This window comes from Python bivittatus, unplaced genomic scaffold (assembly GCF_059951505.1).
Source record: "Python bivittatus isolate LINGU-HERP-01145 unplaced genomic scaffold, Pbiv_v1 ctg000020_np1212, whole genome shotgun sequence".
In the NCBI taxonomy this organism is placed as follows: Eukaryota; Metazoa; Chordata; class Lepidosauria; order Squamata; family Pythonidae; genus Python; species Python bivittatus.
In genome coordinates, this window is record NW_028277030.1 from 97,212,105 (window position 1) to 97,239,077 (window position 26,973).

The following is a 26,973-nucleotide window of genomic DNA, read 5'->3' on the forward strand; positions in this document are numbered from 1 at the left end:
ACACCAAACTGGATCGCTTGCCCTTCCTTCCTGCCTTCCTGCCTTTCTCGAAGAAGAAAAGAGAAAAAATGTGATTCTATTTGTTTGTTGGATTTTTATCCCACCTTTCAGGAAGATGTGTTTTCCCAATTTTTTCCTCTCAGCAACACTGTTGGACCCAAAACAGGGTTCTTGCCCGAAGACAGCTGCCAATAACGTCACCGGACGTGAGAAACCTTTTAGAGCAAAGTTCTTTTATTGGTGTGCAGCAGTAAAGGGGATACCTCTATGAAAAGAGGCTCCCCAAACTTAAATCAGAATTTTTATACATTTTGCTTTAGGGAGGTATAACATTTAGAGATTAAGATTGTTCAGGAAGTTCTTTATCACCTTAGCTGGGATTTCCTTTTGATCTCTTCTATGCTGTGGACCCATCCCCTTATCTTTTGTTTTCTCAGGAGATGTCTTCTACAGGTGAATACATTTAATAGGTAACTATGGTTAGATATAGGCTAACCATGAAGGGTCATTTATGGGTGAATACATCTTTGCCCTGAGAAGGATCACTAAATTCAGCTATAGGTTAATAGGGAAAGATTAACTACAGGTTAAAGCTAGGCAAGGATTTAATCCTTGCTGTCCTGCAAGAATCACGGGTACAGTACTTTTCCATTCCATGCTCCTCAACACCAGCCCAAGAACTCCTAGTGAGTTTTCATGACTGAAGCTGGATTTGAAGCTAGGTTTCTGTGGTCCTGCTTGAACTCTGTCACTGTTATACCATACCTAGCAAACTAATTGTTGGGTGATTTGAATTTTCTTGAAAAGGAATATTCAACCCCAATTTATTCTGTTAACTGGGGGCAGCAGTAAGAGCTCCATTGGTTAAGGCAAGAGTGCCTTGCAGTCCGCGGCTGGGCCAAGATTAACATCTTTCCTGGACAGCCTCTTTTAGTACCAAGAAGGCTCTTTGCCAGTATTTTGGGACAAACATCCCCATTTTGCTTGTGTTTGAACTAATAGTACTGACACAGTTAGTATATAGATTCTCAGATAGAAAGGTAGTAACCAATAATAGCCACTAGCCAGTCTCTGTTTGTTATTATGCAACTGACAGAAAACATTTCTAGTTCTTGGCTGAATTTGTTATGCTGGCAGTTTATTGTGGAATGATATATGGTACTTCTGATAGACTTTCATTGTCTGTTATATGTAAATATAACCGCATGGGGGGAAATGACAAGTATGTCACTAGATTTTGTAAGGAAAAGAAATATACTAAAGAATGGAAATACTCTGACAATTTTAAATTAGAAAATATACACTCTGTCATTTAGAGTCTTAAAGCAGCTTCTGAGTATATTTGGACATATAAAATTTACCTGATTTCTTTTTCCTTTATTTGATGAAAAGAGTAGAAAGAGGGTAGGGCACGATTTGAAAAAAGATTAGTTTCTTTAAGCAGTTGTTGGCTGCGCAGGAAGTATAAGGCTTCCAATAAATAACATTCATTTATAAAAGAAAGCTCAAGTTAGGGCTGGCTTATTTAGTCTAGACATCATTTTCCTTGCCAAAAGTTATTTTTCTCAACTCTGCCTGTCATAACTGTTTGATAAAGGGAGTCCAAGAATTCCTTATATCAGGATAATTTTCTTGAGCTCTAGAGTGAGTGATACTTGAGCTTCTACTATAAACTGTAATGATTTTAAATTTGTTTCAACAAGGAGGTCATCACAAGTCCCACAGTAATTTCTGTCTGCATAAAAGCAACATATGGGGTGTTAAGTTTTCATGACCCGCTGATTGTGTTTGGCCACTGTTGGGTCCCATATATTGACTGTAACATGGCCTTTGGAGCTAACAGCAAGTTTTAAATCTTTGTTGATGCATATACATAGTTGAATCTTTAAATTGGCCAAATGCTGATTATCAAAACGTGTGGTTTCCTTGTTACAAGTTCATATGTCAAAACTGTTGCTATCAACTCCTATTTAATAACTCATTCCTGTAAACATAAGCATTTTGAAATCTTAGTGGTCTCTGTGTAAACATATATATGGTGAATTTCTGTGAGATCAATAGGCCTCCAAAATGCTCCACCTTGGCTAGAGTCTACTGTATACTATTATACCTTGGCAGTGGCCTTCACAAGAGGATTGAGAGGCAATGGCAATCCAGGAATCATTACTGTTATGTGTAAATGTAGCCAGTATATAAACATAAATCATTATTGTGTGATCAAGGTGATGATGATTTATTACATTTATTACAGCTGCCCACTCCAAAAGACTCTAAACGATTAATGATAACGCTAAGGAAAAGAAAGAAGTTTCTACATTGTTCCCTTTCTGCAGAGATTGGGAGGCTTTGTGCTTGCAAAATCTGTTTTGTTTTTCACTAGAACTCCAAGATCCACCAACTGGAGAGAGATGCAAGAGACTTAAAATTTGAAAAATCAGAGTCCACGAATTTACTTGAAGACTGGAACTGAAAAACACTCATAGTCCTTTTACATTAAATATCCATCCCTAGCTATCCAAGCTTTCTTTACTTAGTAATATAACTTTTAGGAAGAGAAAGAAGTAGCAATTTTGTTGTGGGTTTTGTTATACAGTGGGAAGGCAGAAATTCTTGCTAACCTCATGCAATTAAACAAAGATCTAATAGAACTAAATCTACTTCTGCCCATCCTTCTTTTAGGATGTCTGTGTGCTTCTGGCTGCTGATTTAAATGGTTGGTAGACTACTGATCTGTTATAGGCTTTATCCACATCACGAACTGTTATTTATCCTTTGTAATCACTGAACATGAAAGACGTTGGGTTAGTAGAAATATTCAGTTAATTAAGTTCTTGAATCTCTTTCAGAATCCACTGTAATTGTATTGAAGATTGGTTTTATTCCAGTAACATATGGGACTTGTCTTTTTTTCCCTTCCCTCCTTTTTTTCTCTACTGCTTTAAGCTTATAGCTGAAGTATATGCTTATGTTCTGCATCATGGTTAACTGAGAGCTTTAGGTCTCCACAATCATAGGAAGGATGGGCACCTACTAGTGTTCAATTGTAAGAAGTGAGGACTGTGATTTTCTTGTGTGTTTGCAGCTATCATGTGGCAAGTTTGCTTAGCTGATTTTTTTTAAGCTGATTTTTTAAAGAAGATTTAAATATGTTGCCATAGTCTTAAAAGTATTATTCATTGTTTATGTTATCATTAATTTCATTTCTGGTCAATATAATGTTTTGTTATCAATTTCTCTGTTTTTCTTATTTTTTCAAACAGAATTATCCCTCTTTCATCCCAGAGTTTGATGATGAATTTGCATCATGGCCAAGCACATGAATATGTTATCAAGCCTAAGTATTATCCAACAAAGAAAGTGCTTTCAGGAGAGCAGTCCACAGAGAGCTCTTTACCTCTAAGAATGAGCCAGGATCAGCTTGCAACACCTTATCAGAGTAAGTATGGCTGAAATGCTGAAGAAACAAGAGTTAAAGGGAGAACATATTATAATAACTAGAGGTCAGTAGCAAATGTCTTCTGTACTGTTACCAAAATCACTACATAGACATATCTATGAATTCACCAGTAGTTGAGTTCAATTTGAGAGAGACATTAATTTGGAATCCAGACTGCCAAGATCTTATGTGTCTTGCAGCAAAAATGAGCTGATATGATAGATTAAGACAGGGAAGGTTCAGGTTCTAGTTCATCCTTAGCCATGGAAATTTACTAGGCAACTGGGCCAGTTGCTCTCTCTTAGTTCAGCCTGCTTCTTGGGGTCGTTGTGGGGACAGAATGAAGGGAGATCCCCATGTAAGCTGCCTTTGGCTCCCAGAAAAAAGCAGGATTTAAATCTAATAAATACAATCAGTGATTGTGCCCAAAACAAATAATCTTAGAATTCTCCTGGGTTTCATGAAAAGAGTGGGCTGAATGTATATTTGAAAACCTCAGCCTGCTATTCCAGATGGCCCTGTGTAAAAGCTAAACAGTGTGGAAGATCAGATAGAGCCCTGTGGAATCCCTTAAGCATAACTGCTGAAAGACAAAACACCCATCCTTCAGAATTATTAAGACCTAATCCAATTTTATGATTAGGATTTTTATTGTCTTCCTGGTATTACAGAGCTGATTGATTCAAAGCTGTTGTATACCATTTCTGTATAGTCCTGTATCAGAATATTGAGATTCTCTGGGATCAGATGTTGTCTTCAGGATTCTTCCACCAGTACAGGGACTTTAGAATTTTCAGTAGTGAAATGCTGCTTATTAATTTAGTGACACATAAAATAGATAAGTTTTAAAAATAATAATAATGGATTTGAGTTAAATAGCAGCAGACTCAACCCGTTTTCATCAATCTATAGAACTTCGTGAATGGAAGCCCATTCACAAAAATGGCATTTTCTCCTTTCTCCATTGCAGTCCTCAAAATCATTCAAATAGATTGGTGGAGCTTCCAAAGCTGATTTTGATTATTTGCAAGGAGGAGGAGAATGCCTTGTCCTGTTCTGTTAGCAGTAAGCCCTTCTACTGTTGGCAACATACCACTGTATTTAGCATTAGTATTAAGATATATATTGCCCATTTAGCTTTTTTTAAAGAAAGCAACTTCAGTGATTAATGCATATGTGTTGTAATATTCTTTTGGAAGCTGTAGTTGAATTGGATGCTAAAATTCATATTTTATATGCAGTGGAAGTTACTTGCTGACATTGACATGAGCTTCAGTTGTATATTGCAGGATATGGATTTCTTAACATTAAATGTTAAGGACAGGAGATGAGAGATTTTATGTTTGCTTCAGTGGGTTTCCTTTCTATATTAGAAGCTCTTACTAAACCTAAGATCTCTTGTTGCCATATTGATAAGCACTGTGAGATAGATAGATAATAAAATGATTGATCTATGGCAGTCTTCCCCAACCTCCAGATGTATTAGACATTCAATTCCCAGAATTCTTATCCGGCAGGGTTCCAAAATGTTAGTTAGGGAGGCTTAAGAAGTGGATAACTAATGTCACCTAAATGACGGGTCCTTTCATACCCATTTAGCAATTTTCCTTAGGGACCATTCCTCCTAGTATGTTGTTGCTTGCATATATGTTAGCGTACAAAGGACTGGCTTGCCTACCTCCACACTTTCCAGTTTCATTGACTCTTTTGTTTTTTTAAATTAGAAAGCATGCATTATTCGCATGCATGTGCAGCTCAAGAACTGTGGATGGTAACAGTGAAAACGTGGCATAAGGAGAGATTAATAGATCACTTCTTAACGAGTAAAGCAGTAGATAAGGATGTGCATTGCTTAAGGTATTTTTAAATGTTGAAGCGGGAAGTATGCTTCTTTTTTTGCAAGCAGCCAATAGCAGCAGTAATATCAGCAAGTCCTAGGAGGTGCTCATGGAATATTTCCTCCTTAATTCAGGAGTGGAAAACATCTCTCTCTCCAGATATTCTAAGCTGTACTTCCCAGCAGCTGTAGCCAGCAGGGCTAACAGAGGGTTTCTGGAAATTGTGGTTCAGCAGCTTTGGGTTACACCTTAACCAGCCCTGTGTTTAATCAGAAATCATTGAACTTGCAATATAAAATAAGAGATACAGTGATGATACTTTCTGTATGCACATTGTTTTCGAGGAAGATTTTCTGAGGTTGATGGTGTAAACATCTGAACCAGGATCAGTTAGTTCAGTAGTGGCAAAGGTTTCTGTAGAGAGCTTGTGTTTGACACAGCTGCTACAGGGAGCAGGAGCATTTGTGAACTGGTTTACACTTTCACTTGGCTTGTGTCCTTGTGTCAGATCAAGAAACCTTATCACCACCTGATTGGGTAGTTCAGCATTATGTTAGAAAAGAGAGAAAGTGGAGGCTGAAGGCACAGTGGTTTGTCTACATGTGTGATATTTGAATTAGGAACTTTTTGACTGAAAGTCAGTTTAAATTAATATTGCTGTATATTCTTCTACATCCAGTATTTAATTAATGGCTCTCAATTTGAACTGAGTTTTCTCAGTTAGTTTCAGGAAGGAATTACATGCATGAGAATTTAAGGAAAAAATGAAGTTCTGGAGAAAGAATTCTAAGAATTCTAAGATCAACATTTACAAACACCACCCCAGAATGTTCTTTCCAACAGCGTGAAGTATGATTGTGCCAAAAGTCCATATCTTAAATTTTTTTGAGCCTGCCACTAAACGGCCTAAGATTCCTGCCTGTCTTTTATTTTCTCAGCTATAAACAATTGAACAGAAAATGTTGCACAGGCACATCTCCATCTTTCAATAGACTGAAATAATGTGATTGCTTACTTTCCTAGGTAGAATCAAAGGGCACAACTCTGACCCTTCACACTGGGGATTGGTGGCTGGAGCCATGTTAGTAATTATTAGAGGAAACAACAGGTGAAATTAAAAGTGCAGAGTTTGCACAATAGGCAATAAATATAGATTGAGAGTGCACACTGAAAGATATGCTTAAAAATAAATATGGAACAGCTGTCTGAATTATGGGGCATTGTTGATGTTGTGCACTGAAAATAAGTTATGGGATCCAGGGAGAAAAAATAAAATATGTGTTCATCTAATTCAAGACCATAGAGTAGCTGAGAACTTTTAACCCAGAATTCTTGTGAACTAATCTTTTCATCTTTGCAAACATTCTTAATACATGGGTTTGAGGTTTTTTTTAGTTCCTAAAGCCCTAGAAAATGTAGAGGTCAATCTAGCCAGAGATGTATTTCTCAAGACTGTTTTAGTCAGTCTCCATTTTTTTCTGTGTATCAAAACAAAGGATCAAGTAAGATATATTGTTTAGGGACTGATTTAATACAACATGTCTTCCATAATACATGCTGAATACAGACTCTAATAAACATACTTAGCATTTTCAGATTGTCTACATTATTCTGAGAATAAAATGTTACTACATTGGAACTAAAAACTTCTTTTTAAGCCATCAACTTGTTCTATATGTATTTTTAGACCTTACAAAAAGTTCCTTGGTTTATAACCAACATCAGTATAAAATACTTTTTTAAAGAATATGGAACATTTTGAATGTACAGCCTGACTTTAAAATCTGAATCTTTTAATTAAGGATTGGTCTTACACCATAGATAGATAGGTAGAGAGAGAGACAGACAGACAGACAGACAGACAGACATGCTGAAATACTGTACAGTGGAGATATAAAAATCTAAGATATCCTAGAAGATATTCCATACTTACAAGAACCTCTAGTACTAGAAGATGAAATTAGATCAGTACTCTGGTCATTAACAAGTTGAAAGGCTACAGGAACTGATAGAATACCCACAGAAAAGTCAAGCAGCAGAAGAAGAATCAGTAAAAGCTCTAACCAGCTATGCCAGCAAATTTGGTGAATGACACAGTGGCCAACAGATTGGAACAGGTCAATCTACATTACAATACCAAATAAAGGAGACTTAACAGAATGTGTAAACTACCATACAATATCCTTAATTTCACATGCTACCAAAATAATGCATAGGATCATCCAATGCAGATTATAGCTCTACATGGAAAAAGAGATGCCAGACATTATTTTTGATGTAATCTGGATAATTGAGAAAGCCAAAGAATATCAAAAAGGAGTCAGTATGTGCTTCATTGATTATAGAAGGGCATTCATGTCAAGCTGTGGAATGTGCTTAGAAAAACGGGAAACCCAGAACATCTCATTATCCAATCCTTTTTAGCTTTTCAAGAGCAGCCAAAGATGGTGGGGGTGGGGGGGTAGGATCTTCATGGACAATGTTAGACTACACTCTTCTTTGAACTATGCCTTTCTTTCATGTACCAACATCTCTGTCTTCTTGAATACTCTAAAGAAAGAAGATAGGATTAGTTTCACATTATACATTTAAGACTGTATGATTTGGTCTGTGCCCTTTGACATATCTAGTACTAGTCTTTGCCTAACTACTGCTCCTGGAGAAAACGGAAACTGACTACTTCTCTTTGAAAAGTGATAGTTGAGAGTCTTACCCTACATATTTCATGAAATGAACATACTTGTTAAATATTTTTATTTGAGGATTAGGGAAGCAGACAAGCAAAAGTAGAGAACTAGATCTTCCTTACACAGCTTTTTAATAACATGTTATAATGGCATTGTAACAAATGCTTAATGTCAGGAACAATTTTTTTTCTCAGTCTTTTCACCAAATAGGCTATATTTCACTGAGTGCCTATCACCTTCCAGTGGTACAGCACTGTCAAACTTGCATATTCTCTTTAATCCATGAAATTACAGAGGCGTGAGAAGTTGCAAGGACAACCCTGCAATGTTTTCTTTCCTTTGGAGAAAAGCACACTGATAGATCTAACCCTCCATGCATTTAGTAGAGTAAGGTCTAATAATCAGTGAGTAAACAAACATAAGATTGTGTTGTCCAGATATGTTGCCTTTTAAAAAAATGCCTAGTATGTTATTAGGAGACATATGTTATAAATACACATAAATATGAGTTTTGTTTTTAAATAGGGCTGCTAGATTTGGACTGCAAGAATTCAAAGGAAAACTAGACAGTAGGAAGGGGTACAGAAAACATTTTGCTGCTATCATGCAGTGATCCAGGGTTTTGCAGCTCAAATCTGGTAGCCCAGTTAGAGCAAGCTGAAAGTCAATACCTTACTATTAGCAGAAAGCATAAACACTAATCCTGCATCAGCTTCACAGAGTAAAGCTAGTTGGCAAGAAACAGCACTTACTCATTAACCCTGTTCCTACAATACATTTAATGTAGTCACCCATTAGCCCAGTCAGAGCTCCTTTCTAGTCATTCTAGTAACACATAATCATACTAACTGGATCAGAAATGTAATTTTTGGTACGCTATACCCATTCTCTCATGGAGCATCATGGTATCCCATATGTTGTCATACCAGGAGATTACAAGCAAGATTTCATGACATCACTGGCACCTTTCCCATTGCCTAGGCTGATAGCAGGAGGTATAGTTTGGCCACTGTAGCTGGCCAGTAATTGGGAGCTATGTTCTGTGGCCTTGAGTTCTCAAATATGAAGTTTGTTTTTTTAGCAGCTTTCTCTCCAGTTCATTTTCTTGAAAGACTAGTTTAACCATGTGCATGACTCAGTCTGTTTTGCATTAAATTAAACTATTTTCAGATGTTCCTATAATACACTACCCCCCTCCCTTCCATTAACTGAGTCATGCATGTTGTGGGAACAGGGCCATTGGTTTTCCTTTCCTATCTTAGTTGTGACTGGAGCTAATTTGATCCAAAGTCTCAGTTCTCTGGTTTCCATCTACTTTCATTCCAACATCACCAATTCTTTACATAAACTGCTTAGAACACAAGTATTAGTTCCTCTCTAGATAGATATGTTGCCTGACTAGAAGACCAGCAACAGTCATTCAAAGCATCAGTATTCTTTTGTCCATTCTTTGCATGAGGTGACATCTTAAGCCAAATCAATGGTAGATATATGAACTCAAATCTAGATGACTAGATTTAAATAGTTTCTAGGAGATGAGCTGGATTAATCTGTTGTAGTCAAACAAAAATAACTCTATGACATTTGAAAACAAATTTGTTACGGCAGAATTTTATTTGAACTCCATGTATTCTGTGATAGTGTCATTCTGAAAGTTATGGCAAAGAGCTTATAATGGGCACTGTGATTTCATTGTAGGCCTAGAATTAATATAGTATAGTTTATGATTACATCAGGTTAGAACTGAGATTAAAACAAACATTAAATACAATAAAAGATATGTATATGCAAACTAATAATACAGTACATAAATACAACACATGAACCCAGAAGAGCCCCTATCCTACAAGGTAGCCCTTCCCAATACAAATTGCTGCCTTATTGTAGCAGCCACTGAAAAAAAACTTCACCGGTAATAGAACGATCCTTGGAATGTTAACTTTTTAAAAATATTTGGTGTAAAATAAGTGGATTTGTGTAGTAATGCAGTCAGTATACTGTAGGTGTTATCAGTTTTTGGCAGGCTTTAGTATAAAAATTTCAGAACAGAATAATGTGTTCCATAGACTTGACTTCCTGTTTGCTGCATAGACCAACCCTCAAAGTGGAGGAATCCCAGCATATCTTTCCTCCAGAATTTGTGTCGTAATTATGTTCAGTCTGGCTTAAGTAAAGACAATTCAAAAGTTAACTATGTGAAGGCAACTGATATAAGAGGCTGACTGAAAGGGACTTTTAAAAAAAAATAAAAATGCCCAAATGGCTCGGTGAACAGAATGAACAAAATAAATCCTAAAGGGAACTATCTTCAGTGTAGGTAGTATTACTGCAGAATTATACTTCATCTGATAGAGTAAAGTAGATAGTAGCCGAATATTATGAGCCCTTTGGGCTAAAAGAATAGTTTAGGGGCAACGGTGGCTATCTGCAGGGAGATAAAGCAGTTAGGGTTGTTCTAAAGATGTATCTTCTCAGCAACAGCTTCAGGTCAAGCACCCAAGGATACTGCCCTATCACCAATAGAATGACTGTATTGAGAACAGCTTTGGGGTTACATAAAAGGCTTCATAAGAAACTAATTTGTGATCCAAATGGCAGTTCTGAGAAGCTTTCTTAGCACTGAAAACATTAATTACTATGGGACCTTAAGTATAAAATGTAGCTTATAAAACTCACTGATAAGCAAGGAAGTTATGCTGGGTTCCTACACTGAACTAAGCAAAAACATGGATTGTTTGGATTTGGTTTGTGTGAACTCTGTCACTGTAGCTTATGGTTTGTGTTTGATTCAACTTATGGCTAAGCAAACCAGAGCTTAGTACAACATATACATTTTGCCAGTATTACTCCAAAACTGGACTAAGGCTAATTGAAGTTTAAATCAAGGAAGGAGTCTGTTCTCCAGATATTGCTAAACTTCAGCTTCCAGCATCCCTTAGTCTTAACTTTGTTGACTACTATTTTGAGTTGTAATTTAGTAACAGCTGGAAAGCCACATGTTGCCTATCTCTGATTTAAGTAGTGCTAAAGAGAAGGGGGGGCAGGGAGGAGGAGAAAGAAGGCAAGAGAAATACCATAGGCTATATTATTTTATAAAGATGCATATTTTTTTGTGGTTAGGATGCCTTTTTTCGCCTTAAGAGTTTTATGGAGTTCTCAGCAGGTAGTTTCTACATTAACAGGAATAGAATATAGTGGAGTATTTTGGAGTCTTTAAGTGTGGTGGTTGCTTTATTGAGTGTCTTCCATCAGGATTTAGGGACCCAGTTCACTGATGGAGTAGGATGGGTGACTTGAATCCCAAATGATTATGACCAACTTATAATAATGTATTACAGCAACCTTCCAGATGTGTTGGATGATAACTTTCTCTAAAATTCTCTGTCAGCATGGCCATTGATCATGCTGCTGGGAATGGTATTCCCTCATGCTTTGTGCATACCAGCTGCTATAATAAATATGTAGCAAAACTTTACTTATGGAGTATAATTTCTATTTCACAGCCCCTGCCCTGTGGAACACCTTTCACCCAGAAGTGAGGTTGGCCGCCTCCCTTTTAGACTTCAGAAAAAAACTGAAGACCTGGTTTTTGTCATTATGCATGGGGTAGGGATGGGAATAATCAGTTTTCGGGATGGCTGGTTCCTTAGTCTTACCTTTGATCAATATTATCTGGTCACAGCCTGCAATAATACCACCATCGCTTGGATTTTATCATATTTAATAATTGTATTTTATGCTGTATTGTTTATGTTTTTATTGGTTTTAAATTGTTTGGTTGTGAACCGCCCAGAGTCCCTCCTTGTGGGGGAGTTGGGCGATGATATAAATTTGATTTATAAATAAATAAATAAATAAATTCAGTTTAATCTGATTGATGGTCTTTTAGCAAGGGCCCAAACTTTGCTTCTCCATTAATCCGCTGGGCTAATTTAGCTGGGTCAAATAATTATGCTATTATTCCTTATTTTATTAATTTGCGAAAATTAATTTTGTTAGTTGCAAATAAAAGTATGGCTTTTTAAAAAAAGAATAAATAAAGGCTAGCTTTAAGAAAGGGGTTCTTTGGTCCTCTGGAAACCTATACAGAAAAGGTTTTCCTTTCATAAGCACACTTAAAGTCATAACAAGTTCAGGACCAAGATTTTACCTCAAATTACCTCTTTTCCTCCATATTATTGTTTTATTAAATCCCTCTTTCAGCAAAAGCTGAAGGGGCTTGTTAATAAATAACATGACTATTGTTCATTGTTAACTCTAAGACATGTGTTAAGCATGTCAAGTGGCAACAATCCAAAACAGCATTCCCAGTGATGGGATCATTCAAAAAAAAACTTGATGATTAAAAAAAATTATGGAGAAATTATTATTTAGTTAAAAAAAAACCTCATTGTATGTACGATATTTATATAGACAGATACAGGACACAAACCAGTTAGCTCATATCATAGCTTTATATAAAACAGAAGGTGGAAGTTGAAATAGAATGCTGGAAAGGCTTTCTTGAAATTGTCATCTTGTCATATTTGAAGAAACTGTGTTCACAAGCTGTGGTAGATTTCTGTCCTTCTGTACAGCTGGTCCTTGTAAGAGCATAAGGCAGATCAAATTCTTAACACTGTGGAATGTAGGTACTGCCTCATAATCTGGCCAGACAATTGGGTTATACATCTTAGTGGCATACTGAGTCAAGAACTATAAGATACCATGTTGAAAAATGAATTCCTCAGAAATAGAGGATTATAAAAACTAGGCATACTTTTTCTTAGTATGTTAGTTTTACTTTTTTACACAAAAACAATATCCCCACCATTTTCTTATTTGCATTTTTAGGATAATAATTAACAATACCTATGTATCATATTCCATGAAAATGTGTATTGTCATTTGTGATATGACTTTGCTGATTTGGATTATGTAAATTGCAACAAAAAGTATCACGAGGCATCTGCTGAAGTAAAGCTTATGATTTTAGGTGTTCGTAATCAGTTTAATCATTATGGGTGAAACATGGATCTTCTTGGGTCTCTTGATTAATCAAAATCAATAAGCTATTCTTATATCTTTGCTAAGAGGATTGGTGTTGCTTTAATTTGTCAAGTGTCTTTATCCAAGCCTTTTCTTCTGGGAAGAAGGGGATTATTAAACAAGTTGAGAGATGGTAGAATACAAATGGCAAAAGATCTGGTCCAAAATTAAGTTGAACATAATGAAAAATTTGTTACTAATCCTATTTGATAGTAGTAATGATGCAAAAAAACAGTACTGTTGCATCCCTGGAGATCCATTCTATAGAACTTTTTATGCTACTTCATAACATATTCTTAATCCTCCGTAGAATTTATTAAGGAACCATCTGAGGTATTTTTAACAACCTGAAGAACAAAATCTATGCCATTCATATCGGTATTTTAAAATGTTCACTACGTTATTTAGTCTACATATGTGAACTGAGATTCGTTTGCTGTGACAGGGTTCCTTTGAGAAGGCCACCTTATTATGAACTGTACTTTTGCTTTTCGTAGCTTATTAGAGTCTGAAGTCCCTTTTAAGCAATAATAAGACTATTACATTTAGAAAACATAATAATTGCTAACTGCACATAAATGTCCTTTTGTTGAACAAAATTTTGGAGTAATTGCTGGCTAATTCTAAACCAAGGTATAAATTGTTATGTGTATTGACTTCAAACTGGGTCCTAGTCCATTTTGAATTCAAACCGCCTTGGTTGCCTTGATGAATGTCTTATACTGGGAGACAGACAGAAATCAGGGTGGGGGTTGAATGCATCTCTGTTATTTTTACTGTATCTCTTAATAGCACTGAACATCATCACATTTAGTACATTTCGGAAAGAACTTCTGGATTAGGGATTCAAGACATTGTCTATGGATTCACTTCTTTCAACAGAGTCCATTGGAGAAAATGATGTTGGAAGTTTTTACTTTAACCCAATGTTAGTTAGACTGCAGAAACTTTCAGTGATTTTCTCCCATGGGAGAAGTATAACGATCAAGGGCTAAACTAAAAGTGTGAGGAAAATATGATATATATAGATAATAATCTACAAAGGCAAAAGTGTGCAATATTTACTAAAAGCCAACTAAGAAGTATTTTTGAGGTGGGTAGTAAGTCTGACTTTAACAGGAAGGAACTATATTTTTAAAAAACTGATTACTGAAAAATGCTGTGAAGCAGTTTTCTTAGACAATTGTGTGGGTGAAAAGGTTGTTGTCAAACGAAAAAAGGTATACTTCATGGTCTTATTTTGGCAATACTGTATCAGATTTCCTTTTGATGACTCTTCCCAGCAAGCTAACTTGGATGTGACAGTTAAATAACTGGGATGGACCCACATTAGGAAATAAGTAATTTCCTCTTGAATGTGGATTATCAGCAGTTTAAAAGGTGGAAAATCTAGTGAAAGAGTGTCAAAGGCTTTTAGTATCACTAAACTAATTCATGTGCAAAATAAATATTCTGCTGTATCTTGTAGCAACATTGCATTGGTTAGGCTTTTTATCTGTTGTTCATTGAGTAATATTAGACTGCAAGTACCACAACACAAATGGAATTTAGATGAAAAGAAGTTATCACATTAAAACGCTATGACTGGGATGGAAGTATTTTTTTTTTAAATGCACTATTTTTTGTTACACCTAGATCAAAAACTCTTTTTAGTCATTTAAATATATTTATCCTTTCAGAATGGTTGGCAATAGCTCAGTAGCTTTAGTGTTTGCATTTCTTGTCCAGCACCATGCTGCTTTGTCTGCAATTTTGTATTAATTTAATTCAGACACAGGAAGGATATTGCCTTCTTTAGACAATAGACTTTCTATGACTTTAGTATCAAAATTTCTCAAGAGTTTGGTGGCAGCAGGATCACGCTCCAAGTAGAAGAGGATCCACTGGGGCTGTTGAATATCTTCAGAGTCAATAATCTTACATAATATAGCAATTATGTGAAGGTGTGTGGTATGAACATTTTTTAAGGTCCAGTCAATCAACAGGAGATCTAAAACAAAATAGCAACTGCTCACATTAATAAAGTTGAAGGAAATCTAGCAAGAGTCATCTCTTGGAGGAATAACATTGTTATAAGTAAAAGGATCTACAAACTTAGCTTATAGAATACTTTCACCTTATATAACCTAAACCAGATATGGATAAAACAGCTGCCATGACCATCTGGTTAGACAACTCTTGCCAAATGCCCGTTTCCCCCAGTTATTTTGCACTACGGCATAACAGATTAGGATACAGTCTGTAACAGTGAATCTTTTATTAGATGTTATTGACTTCCTGGTGTCACTTCTGCAAAATGGGCTTAAAATTGATTTTAAACACAATCATATGACCCTATAGTTTAGGTTCTTTATTTATAAAATAAAGGGAATTTAATTCATGATATAAATGCTTATAAAACAAGTTTATATAATGAAGAATAGTGAGAAGTTATGTTTGTTATCATATTTTTGGATCAGTAGGATCAGGACTGGCCCCAGACATTTTGTTGCCTGAGCAAAAAGTAAGATGAGGGCTCATCCCAAGCTTACATACGGAATCTTACTCCAGTACTAGTAATGGGATAATGTTCTCCATCACAGCTGTAATTGCTGTCTAATTTATGGAGCTCAGGACAGGCTGTATAGCACTGTGATTTTTGCCTTTCAACAGAGGAAACAGCCACTAACTTCAGAGGTGCTGCTATTGTCGCCTTGCAAGAACCTGCCATCTTGCTTCTGTTAGACGATGAAGCTGATCTGGACCATGGAGATTTTGTATCATTTCTACTCTTAGTACTGTGAGGTGATAACTTATTAGTAACCTTTCATCATTCTATAAAAAGTTGGACTACTTGCCACTATCCCATCCACTGCCCAACAGTCAAACCTGGTATATATTTGCCATCAGGTTACAGCAGCTATCCTTAACTTGGAACCTCTTCCTTCAAGTCAAATCTGATTATGGTATTTTCCAGAATCCTGGAAAAATTCCCTAATTATGGGAACTGTAGTCTAATTCACTATATGCCCACTTGGGAGAGACTGAGTTAACACATTTACATATCATGAAATGGTATCTATTAAGCCAACCATGTATCCCACTGGATAGTTTTCTACTTTGATAATTAATTTGATAAATAATATACTAGCAGAGCTTTCAATTTGTAGGGTGCAGAGATGTAAATATTATCTTTAAAATAGCCATGGGGTACAGAGCAGTGAGTGATCATAAAGTTAGAAGAGATCATTTAGATAATTGTGTAACCTGCTGCTGTTCTCTGCTCTGTGCAAGAATCCAGATTAAAACATTCCAACAGATTGCTATCCACCTCTGTTTGAGAGCATTGAAGAAAGGTGAATTTGCCACCCTCCTTAGTGGCAAATTTGTTTTGTGATCAAACTGCTTTTACTCTTAAGAAAAAAATTCTTTCATTCTTCTGTGTAACACTAGAAGGTTCCTTCCAGTTCTGGATCATTTACTGATTTTCACCCATGGATATTTTATAGGAGATAATTAAGATCTTCTGTTTATACCCAATTAGGTGCTTTGAAAATTGCTGTCATATCCTTCCTCAGTCATATTCTCTCAGAGCTACTTTCATACGTCTTATGTCAAATTTCTTTTCCAATCCCTGATCACTCTTGCTGCCATTCTTTAAATCTCTTCTGCATTGGCTTAAAGTATGATGGCTAGAACTGGTCAAAGTACTTGAGGTGCTCCTGAATAAGATCTTGACCAATGCAGGCTAATTCTTCACTTTGCCTTTGCTTCTATTAAATTTCATTCTGGTATTTTCAAACCACTTGTCTAACCTATCAACATAATTTCAATTTTTGTTTCTGTCTTTTAGAATATTTGCTATCCTACCCAGTTGTATAATTTCTACATCCTTTTGTCTCAGTCATTAATCAAAATGTTTGAAGAATCCCCATTTTGATATCGCTTTCTAGTTTGATAAGGAATCACTGATGAGCTATCTTTATCCGTCTGCATGCCACCCAACTCATATTAGACTGGCTTGCTTATCATTAATTTATTTACTACATCCTGCCCACTTTGAAGCAATTCAAGATAACTTTCATACTACAAACTTCTAGCACAATAAATAAAATAGAATAATTGAAATACTTTAAGCAGAATTGTGCCAGGTATTGTTCAACCTCCAAATGTCCATTTGAGAGTCAGATCTTTGTGGCTTTCCTGAACATGAGTAGTGTTGGGGTCATCCAGATTTCTGGGGAAAATCATTCCACAGGGGCAGGGCCACCACAGAGACTGTGTCTCTTTGTGTTCCCATTCCTCTGACTTTCAGAGAAGGGACAGCATCATTCCCTTGCAGAAGGCTTGGGACAAAGCTTTATGCGGTACTTTGTCAAATCCTTTGGTGAATTCAGGGTATATTATGTCCACAGTGTTATTTCAGCCTGCTAAGGAAATTATCTGATCAAAGATATGAAGACATATATTTTTGCATATATTATGAAATTCAACAGTTTTTTTTAATTAATTAAACCTTTAAGTTATATAATTGAAGTTCCAAGGACCAGAAAGGAATTGAATGGAATTGAATGTTCTGGAATATTGTACTGTAAAAATTTGGTATCATCATCATGTGTTCAGATGAATATCACAGTGTAATGGACTGGGTATAGACTCCAGGGATTTAGGTCCTAGCCAAGGATGTAAGGGTTTTGGAGGAATCACTGTAAAACGTATGCTGCTCAAAATAGGATAGTCTTTTGCAGAATTAGTGGTGCCAAGTGCAGTAAATGTAAGATTTCTAAATATTTGATGAATCCGTTTGGTATTGCACCAGTTACAATCAGTATGACAACTGATTTTTTCCTTCATAATCTTTTTACCTCAATTTGTAAATCATGATATTTTGTTATTTTCTCTAGTGTTTTTCATCAGTTGGCCTATCTCCAAGTATTGCTACATCAGTGAACCACTCTTTTTACTTTGATTATAATATCTGGGGTATTATGTTCTAAAGGCCCACCAATTTGAATTTTCAGATTCCACAAAATTTCATATCCTCATTTTTAATTTTTTTTTCAGGTACATGGTTGCAGTAGTTTTGCAAACAGTAAAGCCAAATTTTCTACATAAATTCCAGTGGGCAATTTTTGCAATCCTATGGTAGTGTTATTAATACTCTTGAGTGATTTTACTGCAGCTACTAATGCGATGATATACAGTTTCATCCTTAATTTTATGTAATTGGCCTTTGGCATTGTTGGAAATGTGTTTGATTTTGGCTTTGATGGTATTGTTGTAGGGCTTGTTCTAAGTTGCTTTGATTGTTTCTTTGGTTTCTTTTTTAAGTGTTCCAGATTTCAACTATAGCCATGTTAGATTTTGCTCTGTTTTTCTTCAGTATTGTCCGTATACTGGCCATGAGCAGGTTACTTTTTCAGATGTTAATCCAACTAAGAATTACTTCCTTCTTGTATTCCAGTTTACTTTTTGTTGTGGTCAGAAGCCTTTCCTTACAAACTCACATAAGTACAGCCTCTTTACTTTTCTTGATGTAATAATTCAGACATTTTTTTTCTTTCCACGGTTTGGCCTCTACCACCTCTATTTTTGGATACATATAATCTGTGAATGTCATTTCTTAAGTGAAGTATTAGTTTCCTTATTTTCCAATTAAGATTATCCAATTCTCCTTGGGTCCAATCAGGTATACCTGCAGTATATCTAAATGTGGAGACTGCCCAAGTGTTTATAGCTTTAAAAATACTTCCATCGTTTAATTTAGATTTTAACATTTTTAGACTCATTTGACACAGTCTTTTTGACTTCATTGTGCAATGAATCAATAGCTTCCATTAGTTATAAGTAGTTGTATTCCTCAGGTGCCAGATGTCTAATGGGATTTTCATTCATTAGCTGTAGCCCATCTTCTCCCATAATCTTGCTTTCTTTAATTGCAAAACTAGCATATTTGTCCAGGCAAAATTTCATTCCCCTGTCTTCAGTAAACTGCGACCAGCAGAAACTCAATTTCAGCTTTTGATTTACCATGTAGCTTTAGGTTATCCATATAAAGCAAAATATATATATATATATTCTGGGCTTTTTTCCTGTGATTTAGTATTGATTGATTTTGTTCAAGATGCTGCTGTTGCTGCTGCTGCTGATTCAGGAGCTTATCCCATCTGTACTGATATGCTGTGGCACTGATGAATTGTAGCTGAATCTCTAGAATAAGACTATTGAATAGTTGATAATGGTTATTCAGTTCAGCGTGCTTTAATTAGATCCCTTCCAGGAGGGGAAAAATGGTTGCAAAAGACATGTAAAAATAACAAAGAGAAATAGTTTTTCAAGGGTTTTTTTCCAAACAAAATATTAAGAACTATATGGTTTTTAAAGAACAGACTTAACTGTTAAGAAAAATACTGTCTACTGTAGCAACTATTGCTACAGCAATTTTGTTCCTGTTTATCAAAAAAGCTGTTGTATTTGGTCCTGGAAAATATAATTTGACATTGAAAAAGTCAAAACTTAGCTTTATATAAGCTAGGCTTGCTAAGTCACAATGATGAATAAAGTGCAGGATGTTTTAACATATCAGCCATGTATACTTGCAACAAGAGTTCTCATAAGCTTGGGAGGTACGAGTACTACCAAGCAGGTTTATTAAACTGTATCATAAGCCTTTCCAGTGTGTTCCTTAGGTCAGAAAACAGAATAGCAATTGAGTCCACCCTGAGTTTTCCAATGACATACTGTATAGAGAGCTGTATATCACCTGGAAATGTCACTTGTGATATGGGGGTTGTATGTGTGTTTCATTAAGTCTTTGGGTATATTCTGTCTGACACACATACATACCCGTTAAAAGAAAAGTTGCTAGAGCATAACTCTTGGTTTCTGTTTTGGATGAAGGAACACACATATGGCAGCTGCTAAAACACTTTACTAGAAGTACTGCAAATATCCTTTGAAAGAGACTCACCAGCCCGTAAGCTGCCCAGATAATATACCCACTATTGGTTTGACAGTCAGCTTTGAACAAAGTAGGGGAGTGCTCAGGTGTGGTTGTGTTGTATGAGTCCTTCCTTCCTTCCTTCCTCCCTCCCTCCCTCCCTCCCTCCTTCTGCCTTCCAGTCAGTCTTGACTCCTGGCGACTGCCTGGACAAATCCCTGCAGTTTTCTTGGCAAGACTTCAGAAGTGGCTTGCCCTTACCTTCTTCTTTGGGCTCAGAGAGAGTGACTGGCATAAGGTCACCCTGCTGGCTTTGGATCTAAGGTGGGACTAGAACTCACAGTCTCCCAGTTTATAGCTTGGTGCCTTAACCACTATGCCAAACCAGCTCTCATGAGTGCATTACCTTCCTTTAAATAAGCAATGTACAAATGCAAACAGTAGAATTGGGGAGTTCCCAGATTTTAAACCTGGTAAAAGGAAATGTATAGAATGAAGTTGGAAGGCTGCTCCTGAGTAAGATGGGAGCATTTGTTATATATCTAGTAGGCAAAAAGCATAATGCTGGTGTATGTTGAAGCACACAGTTTTCTTTCAAATTTCAATTTGCTCTTTACTAACAGCCAAAAATAATATAAAATTATATTCTTCTGATGTTAGGAAGCATTCTCCACTTCTCTAAGCATTGTTCTTAACATTTTCCCAGGAATCATTCATACAACTGATTAGCCAACCATTTTTCCCATGTTGGGCAGTATAAAGAAAGGCTATTGGTAAAAATGCAAAAGAAATGCTAGATTTGTGACAATAACAACAGCAGCAACAACAATTCAGTAAATTTATGTGATTGCTAAGAGTTGACAATGACTTAATCAAATACTATTACTGAGAGCAGCTAAATGCCCTCAAGTCAGTATTGACTTTAATTTTCAAGTAAATCAAATAATATTCATTAACCTGTAGAAAAATGATATTGTGTTAAAAGTTTGGCAAGCGTTTAAATATGAATGGCCTAATACATCTATCTGAATCTTTAAAAACAAGCATACTTCTTAAAAATACAATACACCCCTATGTTACAGGTAGTCCTCGACTTATGACCACAATAAGCCACAACTGGAAAATGCATCGTTAAGTGGTGCAGTCATTAAGCAAGGCATCACGTGACCGCACCCAATTTTACAACCTTCTTTGCTGTGGTTGTTAAGCAAATCACCATGGTTGTTAAGTGAATCATTTGGACATTAAGCAAATCCAGCTTCCCCCATTGATTTTGCTTTTGGTCACTTGATTGTGGGGGTGGTGCAACAGTCATAAGTGCAAGGACCGGCTGTAAGTCACTTTTTTCAGCACCATCATAACTTCAAATGGTCGCTAAACAAATGGTTGTAAGTCAAGGATTACCTGTACTGGGGTTCTATTTTGCAAGCCTCAAATTTTCTCCTGCAGTTTTATCTATCCCTTTTTTAGCTAATTTGTTTCACATAGTAATTTTTGTAAAAAAAAATAGTGTGGGAAGTGCCTCAAATGATTTAATAAATGTGTGATCCATCTGCACTGAACATAACTGCAGTTTATTCTTTTGCTGTGATGAAAAATATATGCCTACTTCAATCAGTTATTATTAATACACTATGAAGCTACGCTGTGTCAACTGCCTCAATTACTTTTTTTAATACAGTTCCTTCTTACAAATTTCTCATATTGTTAGTTATAACAGGATTTTTTTGTATATCAGACATTTGTTTTGTCCCAATATACTGAAACATAAAGGTAGTTGATTATTCAGTGAACATTTGGACAATTGTAGATTTGATATGTCCTGTTAGAATGCTGAAAGGAGTGTAGAAATTAGAATTTTATTTTGTCTGCACTTCTAAGCAAAATGATCTTCCCACACTAATACATAGACTGGCACACAGATATCATCTCCAATTTTTGTGCTGAGGTTCTTAACCCCAAAACTGCATACCAAAATGTGTGCAAGAGAATGTTAAAATACAGTGGTACCTCGGTTCACAAACTTAATTCGTTCCACGACTCTGGTCGCGAACCGAATCAAATTTTCCCATAAGGTTCAATGTAAATATGGTTAATCCGTTCTGAACCATATGTATTTTTTTTTTAAACCACAAAAATATGAAACAAAGTACAGTACAGTATAGTATGAAGAGAGAGAACACTAACCTTGCTTGAGGTGACTTCTGGCGTGGAGGACAGGAAGGTGGGTGGGGAGGCGGATATTGTTTGGAGGGAGAGTCTCCCTCACCTACAGGAAGCCACGACCACGTGTCACAGCAGGGAAAATGGCTGCGGGTCGTGTTCGTAGATGCAGAGTTTGCGAACAGAAGCACAATTTTGCGAATGGTGCTGTTCGTGAACCGAATTGTTCGTGAACAGAAGTGTTCATGAACCGAGGTATTACTGTACAATTTTATATTTTTATATACATATAAAAATAGTTGTATAAGGGGAAAAGCTATATAAAAATGGGGGAAACTTATTGAAAAAAATGCGTATATGAACAGTTTTGTCCAAAAATACCTGCTTACAAGGTAAATGCAAACTTTGTACTGTACCTTTTTTAAAAAAAAAAAATGACGCAATTGGTCAGACAACGCTTAGCACTGAACTTTGTGAAATAGGTATGATTTGTCCATTCCTAATCTGTAACACTGTTGAGCCCCACCACTACCACCACCTTCAGTTACAACTGAAACCTTGAGGTACATGTTAGAAGCTAAGAATAAAGTAAAACCTATAAATGTGCAAATCCACATGGAGTGACTGTTCCAAGAATCTGTGGAAAAAAAAATAAAGGGTCCCGGCAGCTGCGTCAGAGGATTTGTTCACTTCAGGCCAGGGTGCCAGGAGATTTGAGACAGATGTTTTCAGACATGCGGCATGCCTAAAACATTTCCAGGGGTCGGGCTACAAATAGTGACTTAATAAGTGTAGAATCAGGAAAAGTATGCAGGAGGGAAAGACGCAAGAGTTTATTCACCCTCTAGGTGAACGCTCAGTCACTTTACATTACATCTGCGTGTCAGGGTTGGCTTTTTAAGCTGTCAGCTCCTTGGTATTGCTCTTTGACTGTGAATAAAGTGCAGCATTGTGATTTCTAATCCCACTCCAGTGACTTGATTTTAAATGTGGATTTGGAGTGAATCCCGGCGTCTTGTTTGCTAAGCTTCCTACTCCTGTTTCAGAGGCATCACTGGATGTCAAAGAGAGAACACTATCGGCTGCCCTCTTCCATTTAGAGCTTGTGGCTTTTCAAAACCCTTTGTATCTGTAAATCATTGGAAAGAAATCAATGGCTACCAAAGTGATCTATTTGTTTTTCTTTTTTTCTTTGCCTCTGCTCCCAGTTGGAAATCACACGGGACGTATAAAGGTGGTCTTTACACCCAGCATTTGTAAAGTGACTTGTAAAAAAGGCACTTGTCAGAACAGCTGTGAGAAAGGAAACACTACAACGCTGATTAGTGAAAATGGGCATGCTGCTGACACCTTGACAGCCCCCAACTTCCGAGTAGGTAAGTTTGGTGAATCCTTATTTGTCCTTGCTAATCCTTTTGGAGTTAACTGTTCATGCACATTGGATTTTTTTTTTTTAACCTTCTTCCTGAAGGATCTGCCACAATAAGCCAGGCTATTAGGCATCTTATTCACTACTCTTGGTTGTTCTTCTAAAGTGCAAAAGGAAATATAACTACTCAAAATCTGTGTATGAGTATGTGCACGGTATGGCAGTACTGTGCTTTCATATGAAACCACACATTTTCATATGAACCCACAAATTGGATAGACAACATATGGCAAGACTGAAGAATAATAACACTCTTTGAATTTAGTGGTTTAATGTTTGGGTAAGTAAATGTAAAAACTGGTTGGAGTTAAATGAAACATTCCTGAAAGACATTGTCTAAGAATTGTTTTACTCTGTATTCCTTTGAATGAAATGGGCACCAGCTTAAAACATATGCTTTGAATGGACTGTGAGCACCACAGATTTTATATGCCAGGTATCCAGATAGACTGAACATTTTAAAATGTAATAAAAAGTTGTTATTACAGTGCTACTTCCGAATAAAACATTCAGTTAGTATACCTGTCAACGATGGTAGACAACTGGTTTTCAAAGTTTATTAATATTTATGTTCTGTACAATTGCTACAGATGCAATTTCCCAACTATGAATTAATTGACCAGTATTTAGAAGAAAATCTGGCTGATTTCAGTGGACATTCATACCATCCTGTTTCCAATGTCAGGAATGATGCAAAGCAGAATATTGTATGTTTTAATTTTTTTTATTGTACAAACCTCACATTTTTGCTGCTGATTCAGGAAATGTTAGTATATTGCAGTGCAATTATTTTGTCCTTGCATTACACAGTTACTTTCAGAATCTCTTTCCAAATAGAGTAATGCTATTCCTCTGCAGGATATAAGGCAGATTTGAGAGACACAGTCTCATTGCCTTTCTTTATAGTAAGTTGGGCTTTGCCTGAAAACGTATTCCCAATTCCTCTAGCAAAATGGGTGGTACAAAATACTTGTCAATCTAAAGAGGCATTCAACACTGAACACTTATTACATATAAAATACTAAGGGCTGGCTGGCTAGTCATGACACTGAACTATGGTGAACAAAATTAAGCTCATGTATCTTTTTCTCTGGAATTGCACCTCACTGACTCAATTTACCAACAAGTGTGGTTGCTAAATTTTGAACACATTGGTTTGCCCAACTATTGCTGGGCAAACCAAAATTGGGAACCATGGTTTAATTCTTGCTTTCAATTCAGATTGTGGTTTGCCCATAGAATCAGATTCTAGGACAGTGGTTCTTAAACTGGGGGTAATTTGGGTGTAATGGAGCAATTTCTAATTCCTTATTTGTGAATTGAGGATTTGAGACTGCTGCTGCCAACATGCTTGTATAAAACAACAGAGTCTGTGTATATGTGTGTGTGTGGCAAGGGGGGTGGGGTGGGTAATAACATTATTTGAGACCAGAAAAATTGATAATTGGGACAAACAGTTGAAGAGCCACTTAAACTTTTCCCAGTAACATCAAACCTTGGCTTGGCATTACATATGAATGGATCTATGTGTGAAAATGTTAATAGACGATGTTACATGCCATGGCACAGATTCAGATTCTAAAGTATGTGGCAGTATGTAAAGTATTGAAAAAAATGGAGAATTTTTGAGTGGTTGCTAAGGAACTCAGTGGCTGTGATAATTGTTGAACCTATATGTATTCATTTGTTTTAATATTACCCAACTGTCCTAAGATATTTTAATATTGCCCAACTGTCCTAAAATATAAGATACTTCAGAATACCTATTTTTAAATCAGTAGGAAGAAATACCAGTGATAAGAAATAATCCATTTATTATATAAATCCATGTTGCATACTGTTTGTGTAAAAACTGAATGAAAACATTGGACAAAGAATGTTTTGTATTATATGGTTATTGTTTTAAGTTTACAGTTTTAATTATTAAACTGTTTTTAATTAGTTTGTTTTTGTATTTTGGTTTTCAGCTTCCTTGGACATCAATTTTCAGGTGAAAAAGCAGAATGCAAATTCAATAACTGCATTTTTAAAAAATGATACTTTACATTTATTCCCTTATATTGCATTGCAAATTTTGGAAACAGTAAGATTGTTAGCTTCTTTGAGAAGAAAGAGGCAGCAATATGCAATAAATGGTGCAGATAGGTATATTTGTGTTTAGGAGTTACAAATCTGAGTTACATCACGACTGAAATAAAGATTAAAATTGGGATGGTGAGCAAAATACATGGCTTTATAAGTGAGAGGTAGGGCTGCCTTGTTTGTAATCCTAGGAGCAAGAAACCTGTAGATGATTAAGAACTGGGATGGACAGAATCCAGCTGTAGTAGCTATGAAAACAAAGGGTCTTTAGTCTACAGTGAAGGCATCTGCAGTTTTCAGAATCCACATGTTAACATCTGGAGTATTTTCTTAATTGAAATTTAGTCCGTCAATCCCATTCCTAGCTCTAGATTTTTTTCAGTTCTGTTGTTAATTCTTAAGAGCTAGTTTGGTAGTCTAACAACAACATAAAAGGCTAACCTTATAAACCATCACATTTATTATTCTTTATTATATATTATACTTTTACATTTATTATACTTTTCATAATGAGAGACCAGTGAGTCAGATTATTAATCACTTAATTGGAAAAGTATATAAAATATGCATATAGAAAATAATGTTTTTTAAATGTTTGTTTAACAAATCAGGATATATATTGTGGATGAATGCCAAAATCATATCCTTGTGGTCATTCTTTTGGTGCTAGCAATCTTTGCATGATGAATAGAACTTTGTAACTCAATTGTAACATTTCTATGCAAGGGCTACTAACATATGCAGCACATCACCTTAATATTTGCCTTTCCCATCACTTTATGGAAGCTCATTGGGTGACTTTAGGCCAGTCCCTCTTTGACAGTCCAACCTACCATTCAGTTTTGCAGCTGTGGGGAAAAATAGGAAAACAATGTGGTGTATGCTGCCTTGAGCTCCTGACAAGATTGTTAGATTATTAAATCTAACAAACAAATAATTGACACAATAGAGATTGTGTGATTACTTATCTTTCCATTTCTTATTAGCATACTTGTATCATTATAGCTTTGCCATTCTTTCCAGGCTTTGCCATCAATGCCAGCTTTTCTCATCTGACCATCTTTTCAAAGCATTTTGCTAGTGGCAAGTAAAAATAGCCATGCATTATAAAAAAACAAACAAACAAACAAGAACACTTACTTTTACTTACTTACTTTGGTGTGCATACACAAACCCAGTCCAGGATGAAAGCTGTTTTTAGGTGCCATTGAGGCAGGTTCTACTCCTGGTGACTCTTGGACAAACACTACCATTTTGAGAGGAAGAAAACAACAACATGCTTCCCTTCCTGGATATCCTCATCAGCAGAGGAAACAACAGTAAATTGAAACCCAAGTTTATCGGAAGACAACCCACACCAATCAAGTACTCCATTACCAAAGTAACAACCC

At 36.1% G+C, this 26,973-nt stretch overlaps 1 protein-coding gene across 4 annotated transcripts in view; it reads left to right on the plus strand.

Annotated features, from left to right (window-relative positions):
- LTBP1 (latent transforming growth factor beta binding protein 1) overlaps positions 1–26,973 on the plus strand; it is a 217,763-nt gene that overhangs the window by 52,485 nt on the left and 138,305 nt on the right. For all 4 annotated transcript variants that reach the window (XM_007420643.4, XM_025166547.2, XM_025166552.2 and 1 more), the window contains exons 4-5: positions 3,261–3,436; positions 23,280–23,447. In XM_007420643.4, coding sequence (XP_007420705.2) covers positions 3,261–3,436; positions 23,280–23,447 — 344 coding nt within the window. The remainder of the gene's footprint in view (positions 1–3,260; positions 3,437–23,279; positions 23,448–26,973) is intronic.